The 25,724-nt window shown below is 46.4% G+C and overlaps 1 protein-coding gene across 1 annotated transcript in view; it reads right to left on the reverse strand.

Annotated features, from left to right (window-relative positions):
* The window catches only part of SCD5 (stearoyl-CoA desaturase 5), a 30,783-nt gene that overhangs the window by 1,927 nt on the left and 3,132 nt on the right, over positions 1-25,724 (reverse strand). Inside the window, exons 2-4 of the mRNA XM_005146596.3 lie at positions 8,644-8,774; positions 4,054-4,259; positions 352-584 (exon numbers count right to left, since the gene is read on the reverse strand). Coding sequence (XP_005146653.2) covers positions 352-584; positions 4,054-4,259; positions 8,644-8,774 — 570 coding nt within the window. The remainder of the gene's footprint in view (positions 1-351; positions 585-4,053; positions 4,260-8,643; positions 8,775-25,724) is intronic.

A 25,724-nucleotide genomic window follows, 5' to 3' on the forward strand; every position in this document is an offset into this window, starting at 1 on the left:
ATGTCCCACCCCTGACACTCAAGGAAGAAAGCCGTAAGTGCTTCAAGAGGGGAGACCACAACTGAGTAAGAAGCAGAGTCACTGCTGCTCTGCTGTCCCCAGCTGATTGCTAAGAAAAGAGGATTACTACTGTGAATCTTTGTCCAGAGACTCCCTTGTACGTGGGCACATTACTTCAATGTATGTGGGCACCATCAGTAGAACAAGGGCACCTTCCACTAGGATGTGTAAGCTCCAGCCTCCTCCAAGCTCTGGCTCCAAGAGGTGTCCAGCTGCAGTTGCCCAAAGGCCCAGGCAGGGTGAAACAGGAGGGGGTGTCACTTAGTTTGTATGCAGGGCTACAGCACTTACCAATAGCTCCCAGAGTGACAAAGGTGTTCTGCCTGGGGTTGATGTACTTGTCATAAGGGCGGTTGCCATACATGTGGGCAGCACTGTTGACCAACCAGGTGACATTGAGGGAGATGGTGTACCGGAGGATGGAGGCAAGGAAGTAGGCATTCCACAGACTCTCACCCCAGAGGTACCATGGTACAAAGGTAGGGATCACAAAACACATCAGCACAACCGAACTCTTGTAATACCTGTGGGGAAGACAAAGGACACCATTACTGTGGTGGGAATGATAGCTGGGGTGAAGTAAGGTTGAATCTCTGGAGATATGGCTCTGCCCGAAACCCCTGGCATAACCTGGGCTGGCCCCATAGTTGGGGCAGCAAGGAACATTTCAGACATATACAGTCATGACATAATTTTTCTAAGAGCAATTCAAAATACCAAGACAACCCAAACCCCTGAAACAACCCAAAATACTGGAGCTGAACAGCTGAGACCCAGCCCCAGAGCAAGCCTCCCAAGTTGAGTACCTTTAAACCTGGGGAAGCACACAGTTGGCTGCACAGCCTGTGCCTGGAGTCCAGATCTGGGGCTGAGAAAGCCCAGGGTTTAGCGTGGCATCAGCAGAGCTGTGTCAGAAACACAGTCACTGCTAAAAGTCCACAAAGACTTAGTCTGTGCTCAGATCAGATGGGAACCTGCAGCACAGAAGCAGCTCCTTTCTATACCACTATTGCTGCATGAGCCCCAACAGCAGCAGCACACCCAAAGCAGGTGCCAAAGCAGCCACAAGATCCATCTTGGCCTGGGGCCCAGCTTATTGCTGCTGTCCAGGCCCAATGGCTGGCACAAGCCCTGTCACTCCCGCATGTACTGGACAAAGCAATCAGTGTGCAGTGCAAAATGGGGATTGAGGAAGCTGAACAGTCTGAGTACAAACAGGGAAGCTTTATAGTACAGCTAAATCCACATGCCTAGGCTAGGCAGGGAACAGAGTAAAGGATGCAGGGAACACAGAGGTGAAGAGCAGAGATCATAGTGGGAGACACAAAGTAAAATCATGCTGGGGGAATTAATTCAAGGCAAGTGGAGAAAGGGAGTATTAGCTCAGGATAAAGTGAGGAGGCAAAGCCAAACGCAAGATAGGAAATAAATTACTCTAAATGGAGAAAGGGCTAACACTGCTCAGAAGCAGAGTGCGGCAGGACAACACAGCTTGGGAGCCAGTGTGCTCCAGCTCAAGAGGAAATAAGGTCTTGTCTTCCTATTGAGCCCTTCCACTTCCCTGGGGCCCAGATTTACTACAGCCCACAGTGATCCCAGGGTATCATCATTAAAGCAAGCTGCCACATAAAACTGGAGCAGCAGGCTGAGGTGACAGCATTTTGAATGGTACAGAAAAAAAAGAAACACCAAGACTCATCTTATTTGTGCCCATATGACAGGTTTAAAATAGACCCCTGCTTTTGTTGAGTATTCTGGAAGGGATGAAGAACAGAATTTGGATTTATTAAATAGTTATTAAAAATTTCCATTTGCTGCAAGTTTTTCAGATAGGAAGAACTGTCAGTTTGGTTTGACAAAAACAAAGAAACAGTTTTCAATTAAAACCCACAGGGGACTGGAAAAATGTTAGTATTAGCAGTATTTCTGGAAAGAAGTCTGTTTCCATGAGCACAGTTCTCATCTATAACACACCAGCTAGTTTTCATCATCTTGTATATGAAGTAAATTAAGCTCTTGCCCTGCAACCTCTCTGTTTGATTCTTTCGGTTGTTTGTTTTATTATTGTTTGGAGGTTGTGCCTCACATGCTGAGCTCCAAAAGGAGATCTGCAGCTCTCCAGCAACACCAGCTGTGGTGAAAAGACAGCATCTCCTCAGCTCTCTCACAGAGCTCAATGTTCATTTACCTGAGCCACGGCTCTCCATAGGAAACATTCCCCATTCTTCACTCCCACAAAGACAACAGATTTTCTCACTCATCTGACTGACTTTTGGACAAGGCCGTGGATAAAGTTTGCAAACCTCATCAACTCAAGGCCAGGATTTAAGTCAAGCTGGAGGAGAGAAGTATTTCCCAGTCCAGAAAACTCCTTCAAAGCCTCTCCCATTCCAGAAAAATAAAATGCAAAATATGAAAACAGCTTCTCAGGCACCAATTAAACCCATTTTGTGACATGAAACAAGCTCAGACTGAAGTCTTTGATGAAGACATGAAATCTTGCATTGCAGTGAGCACCCAGCAACCTTTTATTGGTCCCCCTTTGAAATATCCACCCTGGAATAAGAAACCTCCTTTACCTGGGTTCCAGGGAAACAATGCCTCAATACACGCTTCAGGAACATGTATTGGGGAACACTGCATTCACCATGTAAAAACTTTACTATGAAGACATTTCACCTGCAAGCCTCTTTTTCACATCACGTGCAGGATTATTGCTCTGTTATTCACAGAAGGTAAATTTTGCTGTCAGTCATGCCTGGAGCAGTACTGTGATTTGAGCTGAAGTGATGTGGTTTTAAACTCACTGGGTGGTACCTCACCCACAGCTCACCACAATCATTAAATTCAGAGAAATGAACAATCTAGCCTTAAAACAAAATGTGACAGAAAAGGGTTTAGTATGAGTCTTACTGATCGGCCAGATTTTCCATGCTATAAAAAAAAAAACCCAAACAACCAAAACCAAACAACACTTAAAACTTACAGAAAAGAGAAACCTAAATTTTTCTTCCCAGATAAAGGAAGGTAAACTTCAAAGTCTTAAATTCAAATCCAGAGATGAGACATTTGCTAAAGCATAACTTCCCTGAAGAAAACATACTTCTTCACTACACATCATCTGCAGCATAACCAAAGCAGTAGAGCCTGCTTCTTGTGGGATGCTGTTGTCTTGGTAAAGATAATAACGCGACCAAGAGGAGCTGCAGCAAACTGCAAGGGAGCCTTTGCAAATAAGCCGAACTAGTAAAAGCAACATGTGGAGAGCAGTGATTTCCTCACTCCTGGAGCATTTCCAGTGTAGGGTAATTCTGTGCATGGATTTCTCTAATGCAAAAAGAAACAGATTTCTGAGCTCAACTAAATGCTTCCCTCACCTATAAAACACTCCGAAGTAACCTCATGTTGTTTCCCCAAGTACCTTGCTTGCAGGCCAAGACAGTCTTCTTGTGCCTAAAATACAGGTACTCACACAGAGGACAAAGCACGTTTCAATTCGCACCTCTTGCAGAGTGTGCAGCAAACTGAACCAGGTCTGTGCTAATTCTCAAGGCAGATAATTAATCCTGCGGAATGACAGTTTTGGGAGAGGAAGTGCTTGGTCTGCACTGGCCCACAGCTGCCAAAGATGAATTTGCAGACTGAAATGTGCACTTCTGCATTAAGGCAGTTACTGATTACAGCATTCGTTCCAGTGATCAAAGGGGAAGGACAAGATCCCATCAACTTCTGCTGTGGCTGTTTTCACCAGCAGCCCTGGCTTTCTGGAAAAGCAGAGGGACAAAGACAAGGCTCACTGCTTGTGCAGTAGAGCCTGCAAGGGCAGTCAGCAAGCATCACCCACAGCAGTCAATAGCTGCGGCTAAAGGCACAGCAGTCCTAATGCCTGCAATCAAGGTGGCAGATTATCTTGGGGGAGAAAAGGGAAAGATAAAAGTAAGGAATAAGCCACAACTAGACAGCCTTATTTGAGGGCCCAGCACTCCCACTTACTTTCTTTGGAACCTAACAACAGGGTCATCCAGTAGATCAGTGAAATCCAGTTTCCTCCCCTTCTCTATGACATCCCGGTGCTTGCGCACGAACAGCCAGCCAATGTGGGAGAAGAAGAAGCCACGCCGGGCGTTGTGCGGGTCTGCATCCGTCTCCGAATACTTGTGGTGCACACGGTGGTCTCGGCTCCACTCGTAGATGTCATTCTGCATGGCAGGGTGAGAGTATAGAGGCTGGGTGCTGTTCTAGCACACCACCTCCAGCTCATTCCCTACACAGTAACAGCAACAAGCCCCTCTCTGATGCTCCTCTAAAAATGTCATTGACTAAAGATACCTTAGGTGACCCCAGCTTTGCAGCCAGCCAGCCCATCACATTGCTCCTGTCAGTGCCCACACAGAGTGGGACCTGCTCTGGGAACCGGTGACACAGATGGGACACATCCCAGGACTGGAAGCCAATGGCCTCTTGGGAGTTACCATCATCAGTCTGCTCTGGTCCTGCGTTCTCCCTGGGTGTTCATTGTCTGAGGATAGGCATGGGGCTGGAGGGACCAGGTACATACATGTTTATGTGATTATTTTATGATCTTGTCACAGGCAGCTTGCATGCTTATTTTCAGGGCACTACTGTGCAGGGCCACCCAGTTTTGGCATCCTTTTTCTAAGCTGGTTGTGGCTGGTTACTACTGACACCCTCCAGGCACAAAAGCAGTGCTGAAAGTGGGACAGAGGTTGTGGAATGCTATATGTGCCTTTCCTGACCTGAACAGGAAGGACATGAACTTGCTCTGCCTTTGGAGGGATTCATCTTCCACAACAAAACCAACACCTCCACTTAAATTACTGTTCTGTCTGCAGGGATGTATGCAAGAGCACAGCCTTCCAGTACTTAAAACAGGGCCCACAGGAACCATGCGGAGAGTTCTTTGTCAGGGAGTGTAGTGATAGGATGAGGGATAATGGTTTTAAACTGAGACAGGGAAGATTTAGATTAGGTATTAGGCAGAAATTCTTCCCTGTGAGGGTGATGAGACACTGGCACAGGTTGCCCAGAGGAGCTGTGGCTGCCCCATCCCTGGCAGTGTTCAAGGCCAGGTTGGATGGGGCTTGGAGCAACCTGGTTGGATCCAGATGGTCTTTAAGGTCCTTTCCAACCCAAAGCATTCAACGATTAAGATACCAAATGAGATACGCTTGATTTATGGGAAATCAAGTCTTGCATTTGCAGCCAGTGTGGAATAAAAGTCTCACACCCATAACATCACCTCAGCACTGGATCCAGAGCAGATACAAGGCAAGTTCAGTCCTGTCTCTGCTCAAGCTGTCAGCAACCATGGGTCACTGAAATGCCCTATGGCTGTAAATAGGATTATGTATATTGCAGTTTCACACTTGGACCCATGAAATGAGTTTGAGTTTACCCAGCTGAAGGGATTTCAGCTTCCAAGTTTGCTCTGCAGGATACACTGGCTATTGGACTGAACTGGTGGGTTTTACAGTGGTGTCGAGCTGTTAGTGCAGAGCACTGTAAGCTTGGACAGCAGTTGCAAAACTCAGGTCACACTCTCATCTATGAACTGAATTGTCCAATACCACACCAAAACAGTAAAATGTTAGCTAATGCCCAGATCCACAACAGTATGAACTTTAATCAGAGAATGCTCAGTGGAGTGTGCTTTCCTACGCTGTTTCCATCTTTGCATAGCCATGGACATACCAAAGCAGTAATACCCAAAGGAATGCCTTGGGTTACTTTTAGGAATGGCAGTAGCACCCACAATACTCAACTTCTTTGACCCCAGCAGAGCTGAGCAAACCATTTGTGGTGCCTATGAAGTAACTGCAGCAGAGCAGCCACAATGGTGCTGTATATACTGCAGGACACTGTAAGCCCAGGCTAATGACAACTGTGTATATGTCAGACAAAAGCCCTGTGCTGAAAGGATCGTGGAAATTATTGCTGCCAACACTGAGAGAAAGCACTGAGACCACCTTTGCTGCTGAGGGGACCCCAGGAACAGCTATAAGGAGCAGATAAAGAATTCAGCTCAAATGCCCGTGCTCATTTCAGCCTTGCAAAGATGCTGTGCCTGCAAAAGCCCACAAAGGACAAGTAAAGGACAAAAACCCATTGCACTCAGTAGTGCTCAGCCTTCTACTGTTGTCATATAATGGCTGGGAGTGGACTGGGGATGAGAGAAACGTATTTCTGCAGCACTGACTCATTGAGAGAAAAGCAGCCCCTTACTAGTGCTCTGGTATGTTATACCTTAATTGCCCAGTTGCAGAAGATAACAAAGTAAACTGAGTGAAGCAAAGTGACCAAACTCCTCAGTGAGATCTCCCAGGGGAGATCTTTACCTTGCAGCCATCTTATTTTTTTTCCTGCAGAGATATCAAAGGGAAGTAAAGCCTCTGCACTGCTTCAAGTGGCTTCAGTGGGAGTATACAGAAGATTGGAAAATGCCAAGATTAAGTAATTTAAAAATAAAGCTGGGTTATGCAAGAAGCACACCTAGGAAAGGTCCTCCTTATTAGCCAGAAATTTATGGGGGTTTCTTTGAGTGAGACCATCAATCAGCTTGCCACAAGAGCACTTGAATTCTTTGTGGGACAGCAAATAACCAGGTCAAAGCAATGACACTGAGAAATTAACTTGGTCTTTTACACCACAGCATCGTGCTGTTGACAGAGATGGAGACGTGAGGTTTCATTAGCAGGTCCCTTCATAGACCTGCAGACTGTAACATGACAATAAACTGGGTTATGGAACAACTTCAGTGTACTGACACAAGTTTCCGTATAACCACTGATGCTATGTGCATCACTCACAGCACAACCTCAGCTGAACAACACAGCTGGTTTCAGAGATGGCCAGGAGCAACAGTGCAACAGAGTTAGCAAAGGAGACACCAGCATGCCCCAAATGAGATGCTGAAACTTAAGCACTAGAAGATCAGGCAGACATAAGCCAGGTATTACTTATGTCTGAAACAGACATATGGCAGCAAGAAGCACAGTCTTTCAAAACTATGAGAGATTCACACTGGATGAACTAACACAGCTCAGTGTGCTCCAATCATAAAAAATCAGGGCAAAAATGGCTGCATCTGGTGGTATTTCAGAGGAAGCACAGCATGTCGCAGCCCATGCAGCATCCAGTTAAAACTCCTGAGTTTTCCCTGCCATTCAAGAAGTCTGAATATTTCCTCAATTTTCAGCATCCAGGGATGCTGCAGGTATTTCAACGCTGCCTCTTCCTCCCATATTGAGATGGACCTGAAAACCCATTCATTATCTGCTTGTGGTGGTGAAAACAGCCTTTAACAGACAATGGATGTCATGGTGACTAGGAGCAGGCTTCAGACTATTTAAGACATTGAATGGGTAATCTGGCCTTTTTATTTTCTCTCCACTATGAAGGGCACAAAGGTAGCTTGAAGCTACTTTGAAGTACTTCTGTGCCTCAGAATCACACCAGGTCCTCAGCCAAAAGCAGTGATGAAGCCAATGCAGCCGAGAGCAAAATCCATAGCAACAGGGGAAGAACGCAAAGAAATTCCAACGTGTAGACTCGCTGCAATCAGCTTCACACATTCATTTAAATTACTTATGAAAGATCAGATAACTGTAAAACAGGAGGACAGAACCAGGGGCTTCTCAAAGCAAGTGTTTGACATGCTGAGCAAAGGACTTGTAAAGCTGTGCAAGGAACCGAGCAGCACAAAGCAGCTGCAACATGGCTCAGAATATGGGTCAGAAAGGTACTGGCAAAATGGACACTTTCCCGTATTTAAGCAAAGGCACTGTGATCTTTGTAATGTCTAAAGGGATTAAGTAGATCAATTCTTTCCATCTTAAAAGAAAAAAGGGATGATAAAAGAACAGTACAGAAGTGGATCAAAGGACTCTTTTAGTCTTCTGTCAAAGTATGTGAACAAGTCAACCAAACAGACCGAAGCAAAAAAAATCTGGAAACTCAAGGCACAACATACATGGGCTACTTAGTGCCACAAGTGGCTAGAGCAGTCAGGCTTGGTAAGTTTCATGTTAGTACAGGTTCATATCTCTAATCTCAGCCAAAGGAGTAACTAAATTCACACCAAGAAGATCCTGGTTCTGGACTAACTCCTACCACCAGCTGGGTGTTACACAAACATCTTTGAAGTCTAAGACTGCCTATCAGCAAGTACAGAGCTAGTAACACACTTCTTTGCAAACATATTTGAATTTTACTGGTGAAAAACACTGCATAAAACAGAGATAATTAAGACTGTGGGAGGATGCCTGCCCTCCTTTCTGGGCACATCAAAATCAACTGCCTGGGTGGACAAAGAGACGTGGTTACACAGACATATTTGTATGCAGTTGGCCCTTACAAAGGTTTCCATGTTGACCTGTGATGTGTGGGCCTGACCTGTGCCACAGATTGGCTGCTGAGGCGCTGAGCCCCTGAGTGGGTATGTTCAACTTGGTCCTTAAGTAATTATTGCTCCTGGACTGTCCAAAGCATACATGGCTGTCTCTACTGCACAGGAGAGAAAGTTGCCTGGAGGCCAGGAACCTGCATGGGCAACCACAACCCCACCTGGAAAGCCATGGAGTTTGCAGCAGCCAGGAAGATCCGCAAAGGCAGCTTGGCTTTGTAAGATCGGTGGCTCCACAGGCGATGTGCACCAGCTGTCACGCCCAGGGCTGTCATCAGGAAACAGAAATATGCTGGAAGACACAAAAAGAAAACACAGGATGTGCCAGGGGACAACTGCCATTATTTTTGCTTTCTTTGATGTAAAGATGATCCTTGCCCCTGCCTGCCAGTGCCTGCAGGGTCACTCAGAAGCTAAGGCTGGGTAGACAGGAGGTGATGTTCTCAGCCCACCTTTGCTCACCCAGCCCCAGGGACACTTGGTTCCACTTCGACCCCTCCCCATTTAGCCAGTGCCTTTTTCAGGAGGGTTTGGCAATGCTGAAGCACCATGCTGTGACGTGTTTAGACAGTCTGCCTTTGCCAAGTACAGTGGTGTGAGAGTTCATTGTTCATGTCAGAGGAGCAGCAACAGCTTTCCTAAGAGGGCACTGTCAGCCTCTTCCAGAGAAGTCTTTGCTCTAGTCCAATGTGTCAGCCAATTTAACAGCACCATGTCCCATCTCTAAAGATATGAGCTGTGTCACAAGTTCCCACAATAAAAAACTTCTCTTATCAGGAGCTCATGATTCGGTAATAAAAAAGCACAAGGAAGCAAAGCATTCACCACCTCCCTTAGTCTCAGGAACTGATTTTCCTTCCCTCAGTTAAAATACTGCCCAAACAAACTTGTTTTGAGCATTTTTCAAATGGCCAACACAGCATGGCAGCACATCTGTTCCCTACCACATTGCCTCCAGGCTAGACTCACAGCCCAAACACATGGCCCACAGTGTACCCCCATGTTTCAAATACCTCCACTGACCACCATTGCCGAATTGGTCAATGAGAAACTGACCATGAGCCAGCAGTGTGTGCTCGCAACCCAGAAACCAACTGTGTTTCACAGTCAGCTTTTCCCAGCATGTAATGCAAAACATCCATTAAAAAACAAAACAAACCCAACCCAAAAGCAGTATATGTAGGTGAGTGTCTACTGTGTTCCTCTACCAACTCCCAACTCACAGTCCTTGAAATTACAGCATCTAAGAGAAAATATAATAGAAAACTTCGGTAAAATAACAGTAAGCATATTTCATGTTAATTGTCATCCCTGCAGACTGAAGGAGTAAATGGACCTTATCCACTCCTCTGGTGGATGCATCAAAAACAGATTTACCCAAACTGTTTCACATCATGTACACAGACCAACTTCTGCCATACAGCAAACCAAAACCTTTCTTACAAAATGCAACAGACAAATAGAGTTAGAATGGTCCCAATAAAGATGATGAATTTCTAAAACCCACTTTGGACACCATCACCAAAGATGCAATTCCCCTTTTCAGCAGGCTGCAGCACTCAAACTACTCCCAGAAAAGGCTCCTCTCTGCAGGTATGCCCAGTGTGCTGAAGCCTGCCACCCAGTTGAGACTTCTGCCTGCTTCCTGGAGGGAGGTGCAGAAACGAACTGAAAACCATGCATTCTCTCCACACGTTATTTACAGACCTTGCTGGATTTTCAGATTACTCTTAAGCGGTAAAAATGCCAAAGAACAACTCACACTCCAGCCTCCACTAGGGTCTTGCAGTTCTTGTACATGCCTTCTCACTGCAAGCACTCGGACTTCTATGAAGTTAGGGAAAACCTATCCTGTAATTCTGTACCCGATGCTGAGCTGTGCAGAAACATCACTAAATAAGACATTCCAAAATGCTCAAATGACTGTAATTGTGGGAACAGATCTGTGACACACGGAAACTTGACATTATTCAGCTAACATAAGAGTATTAAGATTATAGTCCTGAATCATTACAAGAACATATTGTCTGTGGGCTTTATAACTGCTTAACCTCATGGTAGTCACAGGGGCTGAAATCTCTTGTCTTCAGCAGTTTCTTTGCTTCTTTAAAGCACAGAGAGGGGCTTTTCTCGCATTTCAAAGCAACAGATCATTTAGTTGAGCAAGTGCTTCTTAAAGCATCCATCCATCTTGATCATGATCAATTGTTTAAAACCAGAATTAAAGATTAGTGGATAGAACGAGACACACACAATATTTAGGTTGATTTCACTTTCCTTCTCTGTCCAGTGCAAGAAAAGAGGCTGGATGAGGTAACATACTAATATATGCTAAAATACTGCCCAAACATATGTATGTATACATACATACAGTGCATGTATAGCTGTACTGAAAAAAAGGGATTTATACCACTTGATGATTCAACTCTGACAGAGCTCAGCTTAACAGAGATCCTTTCATTCAGTGCACTCCACACCACTGCAATGGAATGGACAACAGCATTTTGGGAGTCTAATGGCTGCCCCAAGGTCTGCATGCCACCTTGTGTCCATACCTTTGGACAGCACCTCCCAGCATCACTTCCCTGGGCTCCAAATGGGAGAAGGATTTACTTGAAACATTTCTGCAGGAAATCCACCAAGAGCAGGCAAGCTCAGCTGTGCTTCAGGACAGGGACTGACTGGTGGCGTGCACCCAGCAATAGGAGAGGGATGCCTGTTTCATGCAGGCAGCTGGCACACTAGGGTCTCCCAACAGCCATGGTTGGAACCAGCCTGCTCCTGCCTCAGCAAGCAGAGGCAGAAAGACAATTGAGAACAAGCACTAGAGTGAGGAAATGCCCTCAGAGCCTCCCAGAAACACGCTGCCCTGATTAAACAGGGCTTTCCCAGGGCTTCCCTGGGCCACAACCACAAGCTCCATCCTCCTGCTCTCTGTAGCCTACCAGGGCTAGTCCCAGCCACTACAGCAGTGATCAAGCTAAAACGGCTGGGGCTTATACTCATAAATGCCTACTTTTTGGCTTTGCAGAGGAGGAATCATAAGAGCAGGATTTTTTCTAGTATAAATCCTGAGGGATGAAAAATCCCCAGAAATAAACAAAATTACTCAACAGTTTGGTGACCAGACAAATGCACTGTACACTGATACCAGATTTCTGTGGTTCCTATAGGAATTAGGGTGCCTGAAAATATTACTCAGTGAGTAATTCCCAATGCACAAACAGCAAAGCTGACAAATATTTGCTGTGTTAAGACAGGTCTCAAGCTTTCCTTTGCAGAATAAATTGCGAACTTAAGCCAAAAATCAGACTATCAACCAACCATGTGATTTTACATCAATCATGCACAGCTACTGCAACTGCATGAGAGGAGAGCCACTACTCACCTACCTGGCTTATTTTTGGGGCATAAGGAATACATGTGGGAGGTGAGCATCACCATGAAACACAAAAGGATTACACTGTGAAGCAAAGCAGCTCAGTTAATAGCAACTTTCCCTATTAGACCTGTAACTAAACAGGTCTCCTAAGTAACAAAGAATAAAAACCACAGTTATTGCAGAAAAAGGGGGAAAATGAACACCAAAAGTACCAATAAACAACCTGGAATTCAAACAGTTAATGATACAGTTCTTCTTAATTTAGTGAGGTACTTAATGTACAAAGAGAAAGATGCTAAACAGCCAGATTAGTCTTCTGCATGTTCTAGTGAGCCAACTCTGCAACTAGGCTTACTTATGAAAACAAAACTCACACTCACACGGATTTGGCAGTATTTCAAACTCAACCTATAGACTGAAGACTGAGCTGTGCTATATATATCTATTGTCTTCACACACGCACACAGGCCACCACAGGTACCAGAGAATTCAGAGCAGAGATGACCATCTTGTTGAGGAGGAATAATATGCTGCTTTTCCTCCTCTCAGCTGGTACTGCAGGGTTGGCAAGAGCTCAGCTTGGGAGAGGGCTGTGTTGAAGCATGGCAGAGGAGGTTGTCAGCAGCCACTGATGATGGATGTGAAGGAAGAACAGCAAGCTGGCAGCATCCCTACCTCCCCAAGATGCCCTGCTATGAGGGAAAGAGGCATTTCCACAAGGCTGTCCTCAGTGGGAAGCCAAGTACTCACTGCACAGAGAGAACTGCTTATGAAACAAGAGGTGGTTGAGGAAAAAGGAAGATGGAGCTAGAAAAGGGCTGGGTGAGTACTCACTAGCCACAAGCCTGGGGACAGAGCACACAGAGCTGCCGGGCAGGCAGGGCCAGCATCTAAGAGAGTTCTGCCAGTACATCAGCCTAAAGAGGAGCTCTGAAGCTACCTGACAAAGAGTGGTGTCATGCTAATATCAAAGTAAAAGAAGGGTAGGGGGTAAATATTAAAAGAAAAAATAGTGAAATGAGACTTCAAGTGGTAAAAAATGAAAAAGCAAAAGGTAACACAGCAAAAAATAGTTGTCTGGAGAGACCTGGGATGAGAGGAAACACAGCAGCCAGTTAACAGATGTGGGAAAGACAGGGGATTTAAGGCGGCCTTTTTGCAACAACAGGAGTATAAGGTAGAGCTGTGCAGCTCAGTTTCACATTAAAGCCAGATGGGGAAGAGGAGATCCTTTCAAGCCACTGTCTGATGGTTTATTCTGTTCTGCCTCACTCATGGACTGAAGGCAGTGTGGAGCATCTGCTGTGCTGAAGCCATCTGCCTGGCACGGAGCTGAAGTGTGCAAGAACACATGCCAGCACTGACACCATGCCACTGTGGTCCAGCTTACACCTGCACTAGGGTTCTCCTACCACATGCAGACCCAAAACCAGCATCAGCTCCCTGTTACCATGTTCAGTATGTGAGTTCAGATCTCCTCTGTTAATGCAGATACCAGTATTATTAGGCAGGTGTTATCCTCACACATCTGCACTTTCTGGATACTCTGGCATTTCACAGCAAGGAGCTCCACAGGTCTGCAAGGCCCTTCTGGGCCTTTACTCCTGCTCCTGCTACTGTAAAATTGTTTGTTTTGAGATTTTACTTGGAACAAGAGCTGAATTACCTTCCCTAGTCCACAGGATGGTGTGGGAATGCTGTGTACATGCCTGCTGCTCCCCAAAGCAATAGCTAGCTTGGCCTGGACAGGTGGTAGAGCCCAAGTTTACACCATTTTAGAGGATTTCAGCTGGCTAAGGCTTGCTTTGAATCTCAGTCTGCTCAAAGCAAGGATTACAGGACCTTAGCTTTGGTCAAGCCCACTTTCCTCCCATTTATCTGAACATGCTGGCTTCAAAACAATTCCCAAGAAACGTGGCCTGTGGACCTTCTTTTACAGTAATGGTCACAGGTATGCCCACAGTCATCCCCAGCAATGCCCATCACACCCGGGAGGGTGCCCACAGCTCTGCAGAAAGATCTAGGAGGTAGCTCTGATCTCATCAGTCCATCAACTGGATCCTCAAGCACAGGCAGCTGGGCTGCAGCACCAGCCACAGCTCTATGCCCAGTACACACAAACAAGTGTCCCCAGACAACAACTCTAACAGCCATTCCAACGATGATCCAAAAACTCTGCAGGGAGGTTTAGGGCTTCCTGCAGGTCCAGGAAAGGTCTAAGACCTGGGTACAAGTACCTGAAACAGCAGAGTTATGCCAAGATCTGTGTGCTCCACAACTCAAACACCAAGCCCAGACCTGCCTTTGGTTGGATGCTACATCAGGATCTGTTTCAAAGAAGGATGATCTAATCCCACAGAGGTTTTAAGTGAGTTCCTCCTTGCTTCTCCCCACTCTTTCTCAAGACTTCAAGGCAGCATTACACTCAAACATGGGAATCCTACTTTGCCTCAAACACCCTCCCTGTAAGCTCTGTAATACACAAACCATGCATTAATGGAGTAAGCTGGTGTTAAGTACTTCCATAGTGAGCAGGACTCCACACACCACTCCCCCGGGCAGGTAGCATGCTCACCTCCCTGGAGCCCTGCAGAAGCATAAGGTCTGATTAGCATTTCCAGCCATGAGCTCACTCTGGAGAGCACAGCATAAGCAAAGTGATTCTAGACTGCAGCAGTGGGAGAAGCATTCAAGAGAAGGTACAAAGCGAAAGAGAAGAATGCGAAAACAAGTAAGCCAGTGCAAAAGGACAGAAGAGAGAACCAGTGCACAGGGAGAGGATGCAAGAGAGACAAGATACATGAGGTTAAGCTACTGTGCCAATGGGGAGCTTGCGGGTTGCTAGGCTTCCAAATACACTGTGCCTGTGCACAGATGCTATTTATGGGAACATGCCAGAATCAATAGGCAGAAGATTTTTATTCAACATCCTATTAATGACCTGAAACAAAGGCAAACAGCATATTAATTACAACTGCAGATGATGCTGAACTTCAAGTAGCAGTGAGAGAGCTAAGAAACACAAAAGGATCCATGTAGAATCGGGAAAGTAAGGCTCAAAATAAAGCTCTGCCTGAACAGAATAAGCAAAGTAATGTAGTTCAGGGGTGAGAACTGCAGACAGATATCTGCAACAAGGACGAGATGCCTAGGGAAATAGAAGCTTGCTAGGAGGATCAGCAACAGCTCATAAAATATTCTCAGTGTGCAACATGATAAGGCAACAAGACATCAGTATGATTTTGAACAGCAGGCACACAGGTATCATCTCACTGCCAGAGAGAAGCAATGAAAACCATACCAGGCAAACTGTTTAAAAATGGATGGGATGGGAGATCAACAGCATAAACATTTGAGCCATCTTTTTCAGAACAGCTCTTTATCCCCATGGCTGAGCTTCCAGAAAACCTTTATTATGCCCAGCACCAAACTCTCCTGAAAACCTGAGTATCCTGAGGACCAACCTCTTATGAAGGAGAAGATATTGCCACAGTCTGTGGCTACTTCACAGGCATCAGGAAATCACCCTCTGCTCCAAGTGGTTATTTAAATTGGAGCAGATCTTTCCTGCCAAAAAATTCAGCTTGGTTGTAGGATGAATATAAAAATTGGAACCTCTTCCATTTCTGAAACCTGGACTAATTAGAAACATGGTATGTATTTAGTGGTTGTGAATCCAGTAGATTCCAGGTTACTTTTGACTTTTACCTGTGCATAAAAAATCCCCACACAAACTGACTAAACCAAGAAGCCCAACAAGCACTGGGTTCACTCTGCCATCTGAACAGACTATGCTGGCTCTTGAAAGAGATGAGATGACTGGATTTCCTTCTTAGGCACCGATTACAAGAAGACATTGTACTGGGTAAAAACTATCTGCATGTTACTAATGTCAAACATAACCTAGTTCCAATGAGCAAATTGCACTTATTTCTGAGGGACAAAACACCAGATATAAATCCAATAGTGGTGAAACCAGATCAATGGCACAATCACAGTGGTGCTACTGTCAACGTATAAAACATCTTTAAATGCAGAATAATGACACATGACCGTTCTCATGGGGCAGTGACAGACACAGCCTGGCACCAACCAGTGCCTGCAATCCCTGCCTGCACAGGGGCTGTGAGGAGAGGAGGGAACGCAGAGCAGCAACAAGGAAGGGAATTGGTCCTTGCCAGTCCCACCACTGACTTCTCCCTCACACGTGGCTAAAAATCTCACAGTCCCTTGCAGAAGTAAGGGATGTGGACACTACATTCAAGCAGAGCAAGGTGACTACTTTGAACCTAACACAAGTCTGCAGAGCCGTCCTCCTTGCAGCTTGGTTTAGGTGAGTTGTATGAAACACAGATCCCATCACAGCCCCATTTTCCAGAGACACTTTGGGGTTAGGCAAGTTTTGTGAACATTTGAGCTTTTTCACATGTTGCAAAATGCAACAAATGCTTTTCTGAACCTCATGAAGCAAATCACTGACTCAGTTTTAAGTCAAGTGATTACATATCTTAGGTCAGCCAGAATGGAGATGTACTATAAGTGCCAGGAACTCCCAGACTATCTCTGTCTCACCTGATCTCACCAGAACCAACATGTCAGAGAAAGAGCTGGCCACTCCAAACAAGACAGATTACATACATTATAAGATCAGAACAGTGGCTCCCCTAGCCCAGTACACTTTGCCAAGGGGGTAAAAGGAGCTGCTATCCAGAGGACACAAAAGAAAAAAGAGATATATAAAAAAGGGGAAAAAAGACCACACAGGCCAGATATTGTTGCAGGAACAGTACCTGCACACTGGCAGACTTCAAGATGTGGCATTTTGCACAGAGTACGTGGAAACTAATTACCAAGGCTGGAGGCTGTCCCAGAGCTGTTATCACACTCGTTCTTACCAGGAGGCTGATAGATCTTGGATCAAGACAGCCTTCATGGGTCAAGCCCTTCGAGTTCTGTCTTGTTCTGAGGATATCAGCCCCATTTACTCCTGTGTTGGTACAACACCCAGTGCAGACAACTTGGAAAAAGCTGTACAAACGCTGCTCTCTGCTAGGATGGGCCACTATCACTGACAGATACAGCCCTAACATAGATTTTGGCAGCTGCTGTTCCCATGGCCTCGAGTGAGCAGGTAGGGGACCCCCAGCTGGGACCATGGTATCCCACCCAGCAGGGTTTACGGCAGATGGAAAGATGACAAGCCAGCAAAGAAAGCCAAGAGCACCCACAATGAAACATGAACCAGACAAACACCCAGCGTGCTCACTGTGGAGACAAAACAGGATAGGAGAAATCTGCATACTCCAGCCATGTAAAACACGCTGTTTGAACCTCCTGCTGAAGACCATCTGGTTTCTGGCTGCGGTTGCCTTTCTCCTAAGCATTATGTTCCAGCCTCCTCCTGCCCAGCCCCCTGATGTAAAGCACCACTCACAACCAACCTACAGCATTATTTTGTATCTGCTCAGGGAGCTGTTCTTGGAGCAGTGTTTACAGCTTTCAGTTGCTATCATGGAATAACATTAGCTCTCCTACTGCCATCCTTTGAGTACAGCTTCAGAACCAGGGAGCACCTTGTTCTGCTGGAGGTCTCACTGCCAGCTGATGACATTCTGTTTAGCCTACAACATCTGATGGGTTCCCAGCCCCAGGTGGGAGTGCTTGAAATTATACTCAGCAAAGGCTTATAGGTTTTTGCACACAAAGCCTCTAGCAGTTCATGGATCAGGTGGCAAGACTGGGGGATACAGGAGGGAGTATTTAAGACAATGTGGATTCCAATGACACTCATGGCTGAGAAAGCACATCTTTTGCTTGGGGAATTAAAACACAAGGGCTGTGCTTCACCTGTAGACATCTGTTACCTCTTCAACAATAGGGCAGCTAAAAATAACTGACCTTAAAAAGGCTGTTGCATGATGAAGACATCTTGTGCAATGACACCATTTGGTGCAAATACTCTCTCCACAGCTGGAGTAGCCAGCAAAGTCTCAGGAAAACCTTCATGTGACAAAGCCCGGCAAGAAATTTTCATCTCTTTTTTTCCCCATCCCTGTATATAAAGGGATGACTTATTTGTATAGATAACTATTTGAGGATTACAAATAACAGGGATGGTCATGCAGCATTTGTCCATTTCCACACCAGCATTCTGCTTATTCAGACAGATCAAAACGGCTTGCTAGGGAATGTTAATAACTGAATACATAAAACTTGAGGTCTTCCATCAAGCTACAAGAACGGCATAAGAAATACAAACAGCAAGTTGCTCAAGCACAAAGTGAACATCACAAAGCTGACTGATCGCCATAAATACGCAACACTTCTGTATCTTACGGTGAGCATTTTTTCCTTTTTAAAAATCGAATTACAGCTGCATGCCCTGCATCTGCCTTCTCCTCCTCGCTTGCAGGTTTTTGCTGTTATTCAGTGGCAGGTTTAGGACTAATGAACCACATCAGCTAACCTGACCAAACCAGTGAAAGCACTGCCACTAGTGTTGTGCCATCCACACTTGGCCTCTTCTGAACACTTCAGAGACCCTCTGCTTCACTACACATACAAACAGCAGTAGAAGATTCTCTCCCAATTTAACACAAGGGCTCAGATCAGAAATGCAGACAACAATTTCATGGTGCCTGGTAACACACTGCTTTTTTCTGCTATCATTAACCAGGTAATACAAATTTTGATACAAATGCTGTATCTGCCCTCAGAAATGAAAGCTTTCCTACACCAAATTAAACCAACACTTGGTCTACCCAAACAATTTACAAACGCCAGCTGATGTCATGCATTGCACTAGTGAGAGGGCCAAGTCCAACATGCAGTATTATTAGGTCTACACTAGATATCAAGTCTTCAGTATAGATCTCTGTCCCCCTCCAGGACAACCTTGCTATCCTCCATAGCAGAGAGATGCAAGGAGCAGTAACACAGCACTTAATCCACATCATCCTATCAAAAAAACCTCATTTCCTGACCTGGAACTACATTTGCTAGGGAGGGAGAAATTTTCCACCTCAGTCCCTAAATTGCTGCCAAGAAGAAATGCTGAATTAGTGCTCTGGCTCTGGGAAGGAAACACTTCTCTGCTAGCAGACTGAGTCAATTGGCCAACCCACTGCTCGCTGAGCCCTGCTAACTATCAAAGGCTGGCATCAAAAGCACCTTGGGCTGGATTCAAACTAGCAACAGAGAGATAAAAAGCACCAATATGCAGCAGCACCAGTTCCCTGAGTCCCCCACCGTGCAGTGCATGCCAGCTCTCATGGGGAGCTGTGCATTCCTGTGCAGACCAAATGTGTGAAATCTCAGGCCAGAAGCAGGTTCATCTATAATTAGGTGTACTTATTCTCTGAGCTACTCTAAATTGAACCAAGAGAGAAAGAGATAAAAGGAAACACATCAAAGACAGAGGGAAAGCAGAGCTTTAGAGCCACAGAGGAGTTAGATGAGGCCCTTCTTCTGCCCCTCTGTATCCCAGTGGAGGAGCTCCAGGAGAAACCATCTGTTGCATCCTCTTGGCCCTGCCATCACCAGCTCATGAAATCCAGGCCATCTCTGCTTGGATACATATGCCTGTTATGCATTTTCAGGAACATTCCCCAGAGCCAGCCCTTTTGGCTAACTATCCAAAAGACTTTATTCCGGTTGGAATAGCAGAAACGTTCACATTGACAACTGCAGCCAACATGACATAAATAAAGCCAATAAAGCAATGGAAATCATGGCTGACAGCAAGTATTCCATCTAATCCTAAAATTCCCCTAGGAAGAAAACACAGATTCCCTGAACTCCCCAGCAACTGAAGATTGCCTTAAGATGCTGAACAGTTTATATATATTTTTAGATCAAAAGAGGAGGCTGGAAGATGCTCTGGTTTCTCTGAAATTTTTGATGATACTTATGTGTAGCCTCTCTCAGCTCATTTGAGTCCTGCGTCATCACTAAACCATGGGCAGATTTTACTTCTCTCTCAGTGACCTCACTGCTGTCCTCAATCCGGCTAGGGCTCCTGTGGTTTTAAAATGCTCTATAAATGCCAAGGAAGAATTAATGCCAATTTTGTCTCTTTTTTCAAGGACGGAGCAAAGAAATGGTGCCATCAGCACAGCACTCAAAAGCCCTGCGTTCAGCACACAGCTCTGCCTCAAGGAAGAAGGATTAGATATTTAGCACTCCTGCCCATCACTGGCCAAAGCTGGGGGATAGCAGGGGAATGGCTTCATCCTACTGCTCACACTGTGCATGCTGGCAAGACCATCCAAAGCACAGTCAGGGAACATCAACTTCTGGGCTATAAGAAACAAAGATGAGGCATGCTACATACTCGTGACCTGGGCAAACTGAAAGCTTCCACCTTTTACAATCTCTAGGCATGGGGCATAGGAAAGGTGCATGGCTTTATAAGGGAACGATCCCCTTCTGAACTGCCAGGCCTCCAGGCACAATTCCCTGGGGAGGCAGCAGCACCTTTGTCCCAGCTCCCCATTTACAGGATTCATTGCACAGAACAGACCCTGCTCCAACCTCCTAGGCCAGCCAGTGGCTGCTGAAGCAGAGCTCTGCTGGTTTTGACTTCTCAAGACTTCAGACTCTGGATGATGTACCTGCTCATTTGTATCACTACATCTTCTCCAGCTGCTTTGTGCCTGCTTCACTTGTATGCTGACAGCTCCTAAACCTTTTCCTCCACTTTCCAAAACCAACCAGAGCTCATACAAAAGCCTGTTGCAAAAAAATGGTCTCAGAGCTGAGCTGCAAGTGCTACACCCCATAAAAACCAGAAGGCACAAGAGCTGCATCCTTCTGCATCAACTCTTCCCGCTCCATTTGTAAAGAACATGCACTAAGCCTCACAAACACCTTGTCTCACCCTGGCCTCCAGCTTCTCTCCTACCTCTTGCATGCCCAGGACACAGGGAAATTGTCTGTACACCCCAGCCCTGGACTGCAGCAACTGCTGGTTAGAGCAGCATAAACCCCTTCCAGAAGCCTTCTCCCCTGCTTCTGAAATGCCACCTAAGGTCTGGGCAGAAGCCCCTTCACAGATCCAGCTGTGTGGGCATGACAGGAATCATGCTGTGAACTACTCCAGATGCAAAAGGCAGGGTAGGAGCAGCCAAACTGCAACCCCTTCCACTAACAGCAGGATCTCACAGGCACAGAAGGCACTACAATGAGGCCTAGTTGGGGCAGATATGAAACACTCAGAACTACAAACTCAGACAAAAAACAGAGCCTAAGAGCCAGACAAAGAACAGAGTCCAACCAAGAGCTCCTCCATTTGCCAAGGCCAGGTTATTTTATTCTGTGCCACTCAGAACGTCATCTGAGAAGCCAGTGGCCAAAAATGGGTTGAGAAAGATTCTAATTTCAGACTCCCTCCAGAAATCCCCATCCTCCTGGTGCTGAGGTCCCTGCACAAGAGCGATGGCAGGATTCCTGATGGCAGCATTTGACAAACAACCCTCCCCTTTTTCATATCAGCCTTGCTTTACTTAGCACAGTAATTGTTAACGTTGCAGCTCTCTGGTGGGGTAGCACATTTTATTGTTAGCCTAGATGGTAAAAATAAAATCTGATTGCAACAAATTGCTTGGCTTCAATTATAACATCAGTGTTAATTACAAGTGCAACTGTAATTGCAGGGAGGGAAGGCAGAGCGGCAGCACGGAGGATGCATACATTGTGGTTGGCAAGCCGACATTTTCCAACCCAGCCCTCCCAAGGGAGAGAGCAAAGCTTTTGCCTCCTCGACAGCAGTTGCAGCAATCCCAGACAAGTAGGTCTGAATGGCTCCCACTGTTCTGCCTGTTGGCATCTCCTGGAGAAGAAGCATCTGATCTGCTCCCAGCCCCTGGAGACTTTCTCTGATGCCAGTACAATTCTGAGCAGCGTATTCTCTCTACTTGAAGAGACTCATGAATGGAAACTCCTCAGAGCCTGTGTACTGCCATCCCCACCTCCACTTCCTTTGTCTTTTGTAGCCAAAGACAACAAGCTAGAGCCACAAATCTCTATTGCCTCCCAAGGGCCTGCCTGGGGAGCTAGCAGGCTACGGCTGGAAGAGGCATCTCACACTTCTGCAGCCCTTGGCTGGGCTTCTGTATATGACACAGGCTGGGGATACCAACAAACCTCCCCTGCTCTTTCCTTCATGGTGCTGCTTCAGGGAGTGCTTCTCCCAACCCCTCAATGCCAGGGAGCAGCCTGCTGTCCAGTTCAGCAGGTATAGAGGCAGGGATTATTACCTTTACTGGATCCAGCTCTCATCTCTGTCTGCATCACACAGGTCAAAGGGAAAATGTATTTGAGGTTCTTCTGGTTTGTCTGGAGCATGGCTCAGAGCAGCCACGGGCCCATCAGTGCCTTGTGCCAGGTGAACATCCTGCTGTCTAAACACCAACAGCTTCACTACTCACCCATTCATGCTGCCCAACTGCAAGAACCCGTTAGGATTGCCTTGAACCCACCTTCTGAGAACAACAGGATCAAAGGGCCATCACATACTTCTGTGCCAAGCCCTGTGCCCACAAAGACTTTTTTCCCCATTTCTTTATCATGTTCACAGCGACCATGTGACATACAGCACGGAAAACAGAGAAAAACAAAACAGAGCACCGCCAACACACTGGCGATGAAATTAAGATGGGGAACAAAAATACATACTTAAAGCTGAACATCATAAATTTCACAGACAAGACCTTAAGGAATCACCTCCAGCAATAGTTAAAACAAGAACACTGAGGAAAGGAAAACATCTGGTGGGTGAGTGTTCTCTAGAGTACAGCATCTCAGAGTGGGATCTGGAAAAGGCCCAGGACCACTGTCATGTCTTGTGCAATGCTAGGTGAAGGGCATGTTCTGACCTACAGTGGACACATCGCTCAGACTGTTCTCAGATGCAAAAGCCTAGGGAACAGCATGTTACAGCCACCCCCAGGACACTTGTCAGTTCTAAGGAGAGAAGTACCAGTTGGGAAAAGACACTGTTCCTGTCAGAGATGATGAAAGTTCAGCTCTTGATGCTAGCTGGAAAGGAACAAACCAAGAACTTGATTAAGAGAGACAGCTGTAAAACCATGTTTTCCAATGGGCTAGAGGAGGAAAAGGCAGACAGTCCAAACTAGCGCTGGAAATAAGCAGGCCTATTCCCTGGTGCTGGTATACACCTCATATATATATATGGACGGATGGAGGGATGCAATTCCTATTCTGAAAGTCCACCTCTTCTCAGCTCATCTCATGGACCAGATGCTGTCTTGAACTGCTGAAAGCGTTGGAGAGCTAGGGGCTGATAGAAAACAAGGCTGGCCTGCTGTATGCCACAGAAATCACCCAGCACTGCTCACTGCTGGCACCGTTCTGTGAGCCAGAAGACAGATCCCTCCTGGGAGTAAGGTAAGGTAAGGTCAGGTCCTCCTGTTCACTGAGCCCCTTCCACCAAGATAGTCACAGGCACCTCTGCAGAGGTACCTCAGAGGAAAAGCATCTTCTATCTGTTTCCAGACCCAAAACCTTGCCTACAGAATGATCTGTGCATAACAATTTTGCAGGGCCTGGGAGATGCTCCTGCCACAGCAGCAGCAGGAAGAGCAACAGTAATAGAAGTTTTAATCAAATGCCTCCATTTCAGGTCTGTGAAACAGAGCCATATTTCCACTCCCCTTCGTCTACAGAGATACTGAGCGGAATTTCCTTGAAGCTAGGATGTTTTTGTTTACAGCCATCTCTGCAGAGTTCCTAATGCTGTACAAAGAAATGGGTAACAACTAACCCCAGTTAATAACCAAAAAGCCTGTAGATGGCACTCCAGAATACACAAGAAATGTGCAAGACCAATAGAACTTGCATCGGCAGGGCACAACAGCAACATGTGCCTCCTAACATACCAGAGGGGCTGAGAAAGAGGTGATGATCTGTGGCACCCTCCAGGCACCACAGTAACCCAGAGTGCTAAAACCACAATTGCTTTAATCTCTCCAGGATCCACCCAGGCAGCAGGACTGGATCCAGACCGGTGCCTGGGAGCAGCTTGCGTTTTGGCAGGGGTGCAGCTGGGCAGCACCGCCACTCCGTCTGCGATCTCAGCTCAAGCACAGGGGAAAGCTGCGGGTAAGCATGGCACAGGGCCCACCACAGCAGAACATGATCAATCTGGCATTGTCAAGAGCACTAAAACGTTTCCTAAATGATGCTAAAACAACAGAAACAAGCCTCCCCTCCCATATGAGCACCATTAGAGCAAGGCCATCCATCCTCCTCTCCTATCCCAGACTCTGGCAAGGTGCACCCATGTGTGAACCAACATCCACTCGGCTATCAGGCAGCTCTTCAAGACTGATACAGGGTTTCTGGATGGCTATGCCTAAGCCAGTGTTTAAAGTTGCTAGTAGTAGTAATGCTCAACAACCTAAAAGGAAAGGTTTTTTAAGCAGGTAAACAGCTTAATCTTTTGTGGGTTTTTCATATTTCCTACAATGTGCTCCCACTGCTTCCTCACAAGCCCCCCTGTGAAGGCTAAAAAGCACCTTTTTCCCAGCAAAATCGGAGCCCCTTACACATCATGTAATCCCCCAGACAAAGAAGCTACCATGAGCCCATTGAAAGAAACTGTTAGCAGCAGAACCCTTGGGCCCCACAGTGAAACATGCTGGTAATTTTGTCTGTTCAGGGATCTCAGAGGCTTCTTGCTTTGCTTTCCTAACCCAAACAGACAACCTCACTGGGACTGCAAGAGGATGGAGCTGGATGGAACAAAGAGGATCCTGGTCAAAAAGCATAATTCAATGGCACATTACAAACTTAGGGGAAAAGCTGTGCACAGCTTCCTCACAAGTGGCCTGTGGAAGGAGGTTCTGAATGTCTAGTCCAAAAGAGGCCACTGGCAAACCACATCCACAGCCCCAGCTGGCCACAAGGACCCCTGTGCTCCAGTTCATTCCTGGGGAAGCTGCAAGATGACCCATCACGCCATCCCGGATTTCTGGCCCCACTGACAGTGAGGTGCTCCCACTTTGCTTCAGGTCCTGATGTGAGTTTGCCAGGAATGGTCATCCCTCCCCTTCATACCTCTCTACAGTGGGTGCTAAGCACCAGGAGCCCAAAGTCCTGCACAAGCAAATGGACAGAGAGACATGAAGGGGAAGGTCCATGTGCCAGCTCCCTGGGGCTGCACCACACCTGGGCTTTGGAGGATTGCTGGTGAACAAGGTACATTTCACAACAGCTCCCACCCCTTTCCAAGCCTCGAAACCCAGAGTGCAGGGATTCCCCTGAGCAGCAGCTGTCAGCTATGAAACAGCACAGGCATGGACAGCAAAACAGAAAGAGGAAGGAAGGACCAGTTAACATAAGCTGCCTGGCTCTGGATCAGGAAGGAAAGAGGAAGGCATAGGGTCTTCTCCACACACTGCTGTTCCCAGCCACATCAGGTTGGTAAAGAGAGCTCCCAGTGAGCACAGTCAGGCTGGCAGAGCAGGGGACATTACAAATGCACAGTGCCAGAGGGATTTCCCAGAATGGTGACATGGCTGTCCCATGGCACAGCCCAGAGCTGCTTGATGCCTTGCACATATAATCTGCTGCCTCTTGGGTCAAGGCAGTTCCCAGCTTGTGGAAAATTTTGACATGAGTGATTTTGTTTTTTCAGCTTGGACTGAAACCAAATTCCAGAGGCACTATGAAGGCCCTGAAAGCCTATGTTTTAATCAGTTCATCTGTACATCCCCTGAAACACAATTCTGAGTACCCCTTGGGTGAGGTGGCTGCACCACCCAGAACACTGTTTGGGATCCCTTGTGCAACCCTGGCTCCATGTGGGGTGCAGGAAGCTTTAACACAGGCTTCAAGGCA

This window comes from Melopsittacus undulatus, chromosome 7, assembly GCF_012275295.1.
Source record: "Melopsittacus undulatus isolate bMelUnd1 chromosome 7, bMelUnd1.mat.Z, whole genome shotgun sequence".
NCBI lineage: Eukaryota > Metazoa > Chordata > Aves > Psittaciformes > Psittaculidae > Melopsittacus > Melopsittacus undulatus.